The 12,222-nt window shown below is 39.1% G+C and overlaps 1 protein-coding gene across 3 annotated transcripts in view; it reads left to right on the top strand.

Annotated features, from left to right (window-relative positions):
* The window catches only part of RNF17 (ring finger protein 17), a 207,735-nt gene that overhangs the window by 133,063 nt on the left and 62,450 nt on the right, over positions 1 to 12,222 (top strand). For all 3 annotated transcript variants that reach the window (XM_034758815.1, XM_034758813.1, XM_034758812.1), the window contains 3 exons: positions 2,387 to 2,694; positions 4,675 to 4,838; positions 11,178 to 11,297. In XM_034758815.1, the coding sequence (XP_034614706.1) occupies positions 2,387 to 2,694; positions 4,675 to 4,838; positions 11,178 to 11,297 (592 nt within the window). The remainder of the gene's footprint in view (positions 1 to 2,386; positions 2,695 to 4,674; positions 4,839 to 11,177; positions 11,298 to 12,222) is intronic.

The following is a 12,222-nucleotide window of genomic DNA, read 5'->3' as shown; positions in this document are numbered from 1 at the left end:
ACTCTCTTCACTCTCTTCTAAATTTCTTCTCATCTTGGATACGTTTGCAGCATTGTCTGTGAACAAGCTGTGTACTAGACATTTGAATTTTTTTTCAGTTTGTTATTTTTTGCTGCTACTTCTTGTAAGTATTCTGCTCTGTGTGCATTTCCTGATGTATCAAATGTTTCTGTAAGGAAGACATTCCCTTCTTCTGTTGTCACACAAGCACATACAACAAGATCATTGTGGACATTGCTCCACCCATCAATACTCGGATTAACGATTTCACCCTCTAGATCTTTTGCACGCTGCTCAATTTCTCTTTCATACACTTTATCCAGCAATTTACCAGTGACATCAGCTCAGTTGGGTGGACTGTATCCTGGTCTTAATGACTGAACCATGTTAATGAAGTGTGGGTTCTCAATCATACGGAAAGGAGAGTGGTTGCATAAACAAACCAGGCAATTTTTTCATCAGTTACTTCTTTTTTTAATCTGCTGGTTCTTATCACAAATGTATCTACGGTTGTTTCTGGATGATAGATATTTTTTTTCTTTTTGCTACAGGTGATATACTGTGGCTCTATGACATACATGATGTGACTGAAACACTATCATTGGCAGATAACTCTGAAACTATAGAAAATTATGGTGATCTTGAAGGTGGATAGTGTTCAGAATCCTGTATGTTGAGGATGAATTCTCCTAAACAAAATAAGTCAATGCAGTTATTTAATTATTACCACCATACTGCTCATTTAGTATTACTCAGTGCATTCACTGACAGTACTTTAAAGGTGAAATTGTAAAAGGAAGATTTGTCTATTCAGCTATGTGTTTTATCACAACTGCATCTAAAATGATAGTACCATAGTGTAACAACTATCTTTTTTGCTCAAACATGAGAATTCAAGTATAGTCCAGAAGGAAGACAGGCAGTCCTTAAGAAAGAAGTGTGAAATAAAGAAGTTTACCAACCTGAAGATCCTGCATGTTCAGAAACGTTCCTTTCATCATCTTCAACGCAGCTTTCTCCTGAGAAGGAACACTAGCATTACTTTGTTGCACTGTTTGCATTTTGCACGCATGCCTGTTTTACCCACAGGTAGAGGAACTTTATTAAAATATTTCCAAACTGGGTCTCTTTTACAGCCTGCTGCCATTATAGGTTTTCTCTTCTAGTGAGAGAATGGTATGGGAGATCTGAAATCAATGAAGCCAGAAAGACCTCAGAACTTCTGGAATATGCTGCTCAAACAGTTTCACTTTTGTTTCTACTGTCTGTCCCTCCCTTCTCACATTTATCTCAAGACTTCTTCTCCTTGTCCAGTTCTATTCCACCCCCCACAATCTTCTATTGATTGAACTTTTTGAAACTTTGCACTTTTAGAGAGAGGTAAGGGAAAGGGATTGACTCTGTGTACACAAATTTGCAGAGGGAGAATAGGATTGAGGTCTGTTATTTCTCCCATCCATCAACATTTTTGCTGTTAACAAGCATGTTATCTCTGGAGATGCAAATCCACAGTTTGAGAACTGCAAAACTAAGCATCCCTGATGGTATCTTCTAGACTGAGCACTGAGTCTCATTGGCTAGATAGAAAGATTAACCTAAATAATTTATACAGAATCCCCTGGAACCCCATAAGATTGGGTCCCTAATCCATGAACTATTGGAACTCGTTTACAAAACTTTTCTTAAACATTGCATGAATATATTGTCTCATACTATAGGATTAGAATTTATAATCCCTATTCCATGATGAGATACATTATAGCTCAAAGATATCTTAATTAAAAAAACCTGATTTAAATAAAAAAATCCGATTTAAATTAAAAATCGATTTTTATTTTATTTTTTTTAAATCATTGATTTTTATCCACCCTGCTCAGAGTTCTGTATTAATATGCTTAGTAAGGACTTTATTTGTCAAAAAAAATTTCCTGAATCTTTTTCATTGTCTGTATTGTTACAGCCATACTTGTGGACAGGTATTTTTGAAATAAATTACCAAAATAATTGAAACTGGTGTGATTATATTGTGTTATTTTGACAAATAAAATATGCAGAATTTTAAAATATTATGCATAGATTATTTTTTATTTATTTATTTATTTATTTTGGTGCAGAATTCCCCCAGGAGTAGAAAACTTACATTTTCTTCTGAAAACTTTATAGACAATTAGCATTTTAAATTTACATGTGATAGAACATATTATCAGCATCACAGTCTAATGTACATTGCAGTTACTTATGCTGATGGAGTAAGTATATTTTGATACCTGTTTTGTTAAAATGAATAGTTATAATTTCACACTTAGATCATTTTTCTTTAGATTATCTTACTCTTTCATGCTTCAGAGTTTTCATCTTTTGATATATTTTGTGTTGTATCTGATAGAACTCATGAAATTGATATTAGTGATGCAGATCCTGAGAAACCTCTTGAAGTTCCTTTGAAGCAAGAGAGTCCATGCTTAAATGAGCTGATTCTAGAAACTGAATGTACACCAAAGTGTTTAGTGCCAGAGAAAGAAGTTACTCTTTCTGTTAATGAACCTAAAGAACATGAGTCAAAGAAACTAGTGCTTAAGTCAAGAATGGATGGAGCATATAAACCTCCAATTATACCTGACATGAAAGAATTACAGGCTATAATAAACTGTATTGGAGATGATGGAACTATTTATATGGTGCCCAAATCATTAGGTAAGATTTTGAATTGCAATAAATACAAGTTTTTATGGTTCAGTTGCTAATGCTGAGCTAGGAGGGCAGTATTAGCGCATACATGGCCATTGAAGGTGCCATTCTTTGGATGTGACAAGTTCCTTTTGACCATGTGTTATCTGTGCAAAAGTAATCTGTAAGCTAAAAGTCCTTGTGGCTTAAAAAAAACACGCACACACACACACACACACCCCCCAACAACCCTGAAGATGACACCTTCTACAAAAGACACATTTCTATTTCTGATTTTTACTGCCCTCTTCACAGTAGTCTTTGAGTGCTTTATATGTGCTATTGGACAGACATAGAGTAGTAGCTGTCATGCTGCATTTGGGAAAAAAATTAACTTTGTAACACTGCATCTTGAATATCAGGTGAAACTTAGTTTTAGGCCTCTTTGCAAATCCCAGCCTTAAGTAGTTATATGCCCAAATGTCAATGACTTTCAGTAGGCGTTAGGTGCTTAATTCTTTTAGGTGCCTTTGAAAATTCCAGCCTAATTGACTCAGTATCTTTCGTATTTCTAATTAATACTAGTCGATTGCTTATTAGAAATCCATTTTAATCTGCCCAGTGTCCAGATAACACTTTGCTACCAAAAAATTGACCACTTGGTAGTCTTAATAAAGATTTTTTTGTTCAGTTATTAAAGATCATATTTGCAGATTACAAAATTAGAAATACAGATTTTATAAAGTAAAGTAAAATTGATAGTCCCCCAGACCAGATTTGAGGATTCTGTGTTTCTCTTGCAATAGTTGATATGACTTGTATGTAAAACAATTCAGGGACTTTTTGGGAAACCTGTTAGTCTTAAGTAAGTCTCTAAAAAGTCATTGCTACTTCCTCTGGAACTCTTTTTCTCTTTTTGTTCATTGCTGCTGTCTCACATTTGAATTTTATCAGCTTCCCCCCCTTGTTTTGTTTGCAGTGATATGCAGTCACAAAGCCTTATTTTCAGATACTTAATTTCAGAGATACAGTTACAGAATTAGTTGTTGCTTCTGTAATATTCTCTCTTCAATTGCTGCCTTACATGCCTAAAATTTACTCTGAACGCTTTTGGAAACTACAGTGGAGTTGCATCATAGGCGCATTTAACTTATGTGATTTTAACTATACATGCTCGGCAAAACAAAAAAAAGAGAAAAATAACAATTTAAATACTGTACCTGTAGTGCGGGCGATTCCGCCCGCCATTCCACTCAATGAGCGTTTGTCTATACGCAATTTTCGCCTTACGCGCTGACTTTAGAACCTAACCCCCACGTAAGGTGCGACTCCCCTGTTTACCTCTTCAGTTCGTCTAGAGTTCTTCTGTATGTTAGGAAGCTCCACAAGTTTACTGTATTGACTTCCTTGTCATTGAGAACTCTAAGCTCTGTTTGGGAATCAGTTAGACTCTGCAAATAAACAAGGAAGCAGTCCTAGATTTCTTTCCAACATGATAGAATCCTGGACTATTTATCCTTATATTCTCAATAATAGCAGTAACTTCCTCAGGAATGTGGTTTTGCAACCCAGACTTCATGTTTTATCCTGATAAAATGTAAATCCTATTTACATTTAATAGCAATTTTTTCTTCTTTTAAGAATTTGTATAACTAAGTATGAAATGTGGCTTAGAAGTTATTTCAGCCATTGTCATTAGATAGTGTTAACTGGTTTAAAATATGGAAAATATATTTTCCATAATATAACCCCTATATTTGCCACTATTATTCCAACACAATGGAATTATAAGGACTTGCAATAGGTAAGATTCCCAACCTAGTGGAAGATATTTGGAAATTAAAATGTGAAAAGCTGTATAGTTTAACCTTTAAATTATTGTTCTACAGCCCCAGCCTAGTATACAGTAACTATATGTGTAGTGGTTAAAACAATTATTTGCACCTATAAATAATCTGAAATCCATTTTTTGAAGTTCACTTTCTCTTTTATCCAATTCTTGTTCAGAAAATGAACTAAACAAATTGATGGCTGATATACAAAATAACTTCAAATGTCTTGGTCTTCTGGAACCATATTGTTGGAGAAAAGAAGCAGCTTGTGTTGTAAGAGGATCGGATACCATGTGGTATCGAGGTAAAGTTATAGAAGTTGGTGGTGGTACTGTCAGGGTAAGTTTGATTTTTTTGTTGTTGTTGTTTTTCTTTTATGACAAATGGTATAAGTGATTGTTCATAAAAGCACAAGACTAGCCCCAATGGGTCAAACCAATGGTTCATTTAGCCCAATATCCTGTCTTCCAACAGTGGCCAGTGCCAGATGCTTCAGAGTGAATGTTCAGAACAGGGCAATTATCAAGTGATCCATCCCATGTCATCCAGTCCCAACTTCTGGCAGTTGGAAGTTTAGGGACACCCAGAGCATGGAGTTGCATCCCTAACCATGTTGGCTAATAGCCATTGATGGACCTATCCTCCATGAACTTATCTAATTCTTTTTGGAACCCTATTATACTTTTGGTCTTCACAACATCACCTGGCAAGAAATTTCACAGGTTGAGTATGCATTGTGTGAAGAAATACTTGTTTGTTTTAAACCTGCTGCCTATTAATTTCATTGGGTGGCCCCTAGTTCTTGTGTTTATATGAAGGAGTAAATAACACTTACTTTCTCCACACCATTCATGATTTTGTAGATCTTTATTATATTTCTTTTAGTCATTGCTTTTCTAATCTGAACAGTCCGTCTTTTTAATCTCTTCTCTTATGTAAGGCATTCCATACCTCTAATCATTTTTGTTGCCCTTTCCTGTACTTTTTCCAATTCTAATATACCTGTTTTGAGATGAGGTGAACGAACTGCATGTGGGTATACCATGGATTTATATAGTGGTATTATGATGTTTTCTCTTATCTAGCCCCTTCATAATGGTTCCTAACATTGTTAGCTTTTTGCACTGTGCTGCACATTAAGCAAAAACAACAAGGAGTCCGGTGGATTTTGTGGATACAGACTAACACGGCTACCTCCTGATACTTGGCACATTAAGCAGACATTTTCAGAGAACTAGCCTCAATGACTCTTTCTTGAGTGGTAACAGCTAATTTAGACCCCATCCTTTTGTATGTGTATTTGGAATTATATTTTTCCAGTATGTATTACTTTGCACTGGTAAGCACTGAATTTCATCTGCCATTTTGTTGCCCAGTCACCCTTCCACCTCCCCTACCCATCCCTCTTCAGGGAGCCTTCTCACAAGCTTTTACAAAGGCAAGAGGTGGACTCTCTCCTCCAGCTAGGAGCAGTAGAACTGATTCCTTTCCCTTGCAGGGGCAGAGGGTTCTACTCAATACTTCCTAGTACCAAAGAAGGATGGCGGTTGGAAGCCGATCTTCAATCTAAGACAGCTGAACAAATTTGTGAAACCCCAAAAGTTCAGGATGGTGACTGGCTACTATAATTACTTCACTAGAGGAAGGGGACTGATTTGCATCCCTCCACCTACAAGACTCCTACATCCATATAAATATACACCCATCATACTGGAAATACCTACAATTTATCATAGACCAAGATCATTTCCAGTACCAAGTGCTCAGCCTATCCTTGGAACCTAAGGATATCTTCAAAGGTTCTAGCAGTAGTTGCGGCTTACCTTTGGAAGGGAATAATTCTTGTCTTCCGGTATCTCAAAGACCATTCTTTCAAGTCACTGTTATCGTCAACCCAGAAGGCTCTTGCTCTGTTTCATGAGTTGGGTCTACAGCTGAATGTAAAGAAATCCACATTAGTACCAGTACAAAGGATACAGTATATAGGGACATATCTGGACTCCGTGACAGCCAGAGAGTACTTCCCTTTAGACAGATTTGTGACTCTGTCAGGACTGGTAGGGAGAATTCAGAGGAGCTCTCAAACCACAATAAGAATCTATCTTCAACTCTTGGGCCATATGGTAGCTTGTACCATTGTGATCAATCCATGCAAGGTTATGCTCTGCTGCTTCCCAGGTTGGTTAGGAATTGTCTGTTCTGTGACAGGAATGCTTTGGACTAATGGGTGACAGTGTACATAATGAACTCTCTAAACTAATGGAAGGAGCAACTCCATCTCTGTGCAGGTGTCCATTTCTGTCACTCAGCTCTATTAATGACTCTAATGACTGATGCATCCTGATTAATGTGGGGTTCCCACCTCTACCTCTTCGTGGTTCAGGGCAGATGGACAGTCCCATGAGACCAATCTCCACATCAAGCTTTTTGGAGCTCAGGGTGGTCAGGAATCCTTCCCTTCATCTCCTGCCCCTCATTGGGGACAAAACAATCAAGGCCATGAAGAACAATCTGTTCTGCTGCAAGTTTTACATCAACAAGCAGGGAGGAGCAAGATCTGCATTCTTGTTGCTGAAGCTACAAAGCATTGGAACTGGTTTCATAGCCACCACATCCAGATCTCAGCAGTTTGCTTTCCAGGCATCTGGAACACCACTGTTGATGCCCTCAACAGACACTTCTCCCATGACTACAAATGGGAGCTGGACCCTTAGGTTCTCCATAGCATATTTCAGAGTTAAGGATGGCCAGAGATCCATCTTTTCATCGCCTTTGAAAACAGGAAGTGCCTTCTCTTCTATTAAAGGGAGACTTTGGGTTACTGCTCCCTGGGGGATGTGTTGCTTCTACTGTGGCAGAAAAGTATATTCTGTCCCTTTTCCCCCAATGCCCTTAATTCCAGAGCACTGAACAAGATCAGGTAGGACAAGGTCAGAGTTATCCTCATAGTACCTACCTGGATGAGACAAGCTTGATACCCTTACCTGTGTCAGCTGTGTCCAGCTGTTGATCAAGCACCAGATTCCTCATATCCTGTATCAGGATGCCGGCCACACTCTACACCCCAGCCTGGCAGTTCTGTGCCTCAGGGTGTGGCTCCGGGATGGTTCTTGGGTATATAGATTTTCTGCTCTATGGTGGTACAGCAGGTGTTATTAAACAGTAGAATAATATCATTTCTCCCTACTTACCCACAGAAACGGAAGAGATTGTCCACTGGTGTGGTCATCAGTGTTGATAAATGTTTGGCTGCATGCATTCCCTCTGTATGCCGCCCCGGCTCTTCACAGGTAGCTGGCACAGCAGACCTCGAGTAAACCACTCAATGACCACAAGATCCATTAAGGCATGAAGGCACACAGCCAGGTTTACTGTTGACTAAGTATGGTAATAGCACCTGGCAGACTCTGAGGATACTAAGGGCACGTCTTCACTATCCGCCGGATCGGCAGATAGCGATCGATCTATCGGGGATAGACCTAGTCTAAGACATGTATGCCAGTGACAGTGGACACAGCTCAGTGAATGGTGGGACTTTCCATTCCTCCCTCGGCTGGCCCAAAACACTCCCTCTGAAATATCTCTTTATACACCGATACAAACAAGTTACGTATTGCCCCTCTAATATATCCAGGTGCCACCCTCTGTTATACCTAGGTGCCACCCATCACCTTGTTCATGTTGGTTCAATCAAAACATCTCTATCCATCATGCTGTCATCCTGACCTTGTCTTTAAGATGGGTCAGCGTGTTCCTGTTATATTTGGGGGAGAGCAGGTTGTATCATACTTGGTATCGGGGTGTTCTGGTACCATGCTTCCGGAATGTATTTTTGTGAGTGTCCTGTGCCGAGTCTTTCTTAGGAAAGCGTGTGTTTTTGCAATACCAGCTCTGTTCTTGCCAAGCTCTGTGAGCGTGTACACAGGCAGAGCCTAACTCCTGCTTACAGCCTATCTCTTGCTGACTTTGCTTTATGTTAGCAAAGCTTTGACTACTACTTTAGCCCAGGCCTCATACCGGGCCACTGATACAAGGGCTTATGTATCAGGCTCTCTTCCTACTACAGTCAGTACCTGCGTCCAGAATCAATTCCCCTTTCACTCATCCCAAGCTACCTGCAGGATCTGAAGACCTCTAGATTATCCATCCATTCGGTCAGGGTACACCTGGCTGCCATGTCCGCCTTTCATTCCCAAGTTGAGGGATTCTCCATTTTTGCTTACCCAGTATCATCCAGATTTATTAGGGGTCTGGGTAATCCCTTCCCCCACATTAGTACCCCACTCCATCTTGGGACCTGTGATGTGGTATTCACCCCCCACAAGGCCTGAAAGGTTTAAGATGGCTAAGTGGGCCATTTAACTTCCTGGACTGCATCTGGAGAAAGAAAGCAGGGATTTAAATAGAACAGGCTCAGCTGGGCAGGAAGAGGCAGGTCCTATATAAGCCTGGAAGCTGGCAACAAGCACTCCCTGGGAGAAGGGAGGTGTGTCTGGAGCAAGAAGCCTGTAGTTACTCCCTGGGATGATAGGAAAGACACTGCTGGGGGAGGGGGAGAGAGCACATTCAGCCAGATCGCAGGCAATGTCTGCTGAATTTTTGAAGAATGTCCCAGTATCTGAGATATGTAGAGCCACTACCTGGTCTTCAGTCCATACATTTTTAAAGCATTATGCTCTGCGCCATTCCATCAGATCTGATGCACCACTTGGCTTGGCAGTACTACCTTCGATTCTAGATCCTGTTCCAAAGCCTCCCCCTCCCCCTTACTTTTAGGGATACTGCTCAGAAATCACCTAAAGTGGAGCACCTGTAGGGTCACTACTTGAAGAAGGAGGAAATGTTACTCACCCTGTTCAGTAATTGAAGTTCTTTGAGATGTGTTCCCCTATGGGTGCTCCACCACCCACCCTCCTTCCCCTTTTTTTGGTTGTTCTCTAGAGTAGTGGTTCTCAATCAGGGAAATGTGTACCCTTGGGGTACACATCAACTCATCTAGGTATTTGCCTAATTTTTCAACAGACTATATAAAAAGCAGAAGCAAAGTCAGTACAAACTAAAATTTCATACAATGACTTGTTTATACTGCTCTATATACTATACATTGAAGTGTAAGTACAATATTATCCCAATTGATTAATTTTATAATTATATAATAAAAATGAGAAAGTAAGCAATTTTTCAGTATTAGTATGTTGTGACACTTTTGCATTTTTGTCTGATTTTGTAAGCAGGTAGTTTAAGTGAGGTTAAACTTGGGGGTATGCAAGACAAATCAGACTCCTGAAAAGGGGTACAGTAGTTTGGAAAGGTTGAGAGCCACTGCTCTAGATGATGACTGAGTAGAGAAGGAACTGAAGGTGGTTCACCCACACAACCTTGTGTAGCCTCGGTGTATGCCATGAGGAAGCATAGGATAAGTGCACGGGCTGAATGAACTGCTAGCTAGAAATCTACAATTGAGAGCATGAGAGGCATATATGAATCTGAAATGGAGCACTCATAAGGAGACACCTCTTGAAGAACTACAGTTATTGCACAGGGTGAGTAATATTTTCTTTTTTGATTTTGCTGGCAATAGTAAAACTGCTCTCCTAAGAGCATAGAAACTTTGTAATTATGACTGACTTATGGATTTCATCCTCTCTTGAATGTGGTCACCTTTTCAAAATAAGTAATCTATTTTTAAAAAGTTAAATGTTTCATAATGATCACATGCTGAATGAATTGCTGATATTACTATTATTATGTTTCAATTTATGTTCTCAAGTAGGCATGTTCCTTTTATCTGACCCCCTATCTTTTGGCATGACTCTGTCTTAATGATAGTTTGCCTGTACTATCTATTCAGTTCTTCTTCAAGCATTTATCCTTATGTATAATGTACTTCAGGTTGTACATATATTCCATGTGCCCAGGACTGGAGAAGCTTCTTTAGCAGGGTTTATGTGATCCATGCGTACACCCCCACTTTGCTCATATTCTGCACCAAAGGAATAAAGGCTGCCAGACTGCTACCATCTTAGTTCTTTATTACTGTTCGTGCTTTAGGACAGAGCTTCATTGTCCATGCTGACTTTTTCTAACCTCACACTGTAAATAGTTATTAAAATTGTTAAAGCCTCTTAGTTCTGCTTACAGTTAGTTAAGAACTAGCTTATGAGGGATCTGGTTCCTTATCTTCCCCCACTCCCAAAACAGCTCTGCTAGGAAACTGTTACCGTATGCTCCTTGTTCCCCTGACCCTCCAATAGTTAAGGGGGGGGAAGGCTAGCAATCCGTGGCTTTAAAAGCTACAATAAGTGCCACAAGATGATTCTGATCAGACTACACCATCTGTTTATAGTACTCAGGGGAAGCACATGTACCTTCCAAGGGCAGTATCTGCAGGTCATTCCTGAGTAAGACTGAACAATGTAGGAAATTTAGGATTCGTAAATTTCTCAAGGAGGGAGCCATGAAGGCAGGAACAACATATGTCTGCGGAGATTCCCCCTTTATGTCAGCCTGAAGAAGGTATGGGTGGCCCTTATTTTTTGACCCCAGTCACCTCCAGCTCTGAGACACCATGTGTTTTTAGAGAAAAGAAATTGACTGTTTACCAGAGAGTGATTTTTTTTTCTTCTAAAAAGCAGCATTTTTAGAAAAGTAATTTTTCATTTTATTTATTTTATATAGGTGCAGTACGTGGACTATGGCTACATTGAGAAGATCCCTCAGTGTCATCTCTATCCAGTTGCGTTGTATGCTGACATACCTACATTTTGCATACCATGTCAGCTCTATAAAACAGTGCCAGTGAGTAAACACTAAATTTGAAGACTTTTTGTAGTTACTAAAATTAATATACTAATTAATAGTACATGAAATAAAGGATACTCTTGTACATCTAGCCAGTATTTGGGAATTCCATTTTGAGTTCAGAGTGATAGTTTGTAGTGTCAGATATTCACTTATAAGAATGAAATTATTGACTTTTGTTTTCTGTATTCTAAATATGTAATTTAAGTGCAGTTTTGTATTATTTTGTATTCACTGGCTGCATAAAAACAAAGAGTATGAGTGATTCATTTAATAGTAGGATTGGAAAGCAAAATAGTTTAGTTTAAAGCAATTCTGTAATCTGTTTCAATCTATATATAACAAATGGGTTCAAAAAATTGGGCTCTTAAGCTAGCAACCATATGGAAGGACAGCGGAAATCAGTAATGTACAGCGCCTCTCTTGCTGTCTTCTCATTCTCCATCCCCTCCACCCATTTCCCCCTTCCCCCATGCACACACTTTTATTCTACACATTTGGGACTAGATTTTCTTAATTAGGCACATCCACAATTACATGCATAATCATGGTAATTTGTTAGAGCTGGCCAGAAAATGACACTTCTGTTTCACACCTTTTTAGGTATTGACATTTATTTTCATTCCACTTTTGTGAAATGGAAGTGTCAAAATGTCTCGTTTTGGACTGAAAAGGTCAGGTTTTCAGCTCAGGTCTGAAAGTGATCCGATATTTCGGCTTTGACGAAAAATGTTTCAAAGATCTTCCAACCAGCTTGATTATGCATGTAAATAAGTGATTACGTATATGTGTATTTTTCTCATGTACAGTTAGAGGCACTCTCAAACACATTTCACCATAGTTGTTGTCCCAAAGACCTCTAGTGAATCATCTCATGAGCTGAACATCAGAAAGAGGAATGCAATTTAAGTCAGCTGGTCTT

Source organism: Trachemys scripta, chromosome 1 (genome assembly GCF_013100865.1).
Source record: "Trachemys scripta elegans isolate TJP31775 chromosome 1, CAS_Tse_1.0, whole genome shotgun sequence".
Classification (NCBI taxonomy): domain Eukaryota; kingdom Metazoa; phylum Chordata; order Testudines; family Emydidae; genus Trachemys; species Trachemys scripta.
This window is presented reverse-complemented; position numbering and strand designations above follow the sequence as displayed.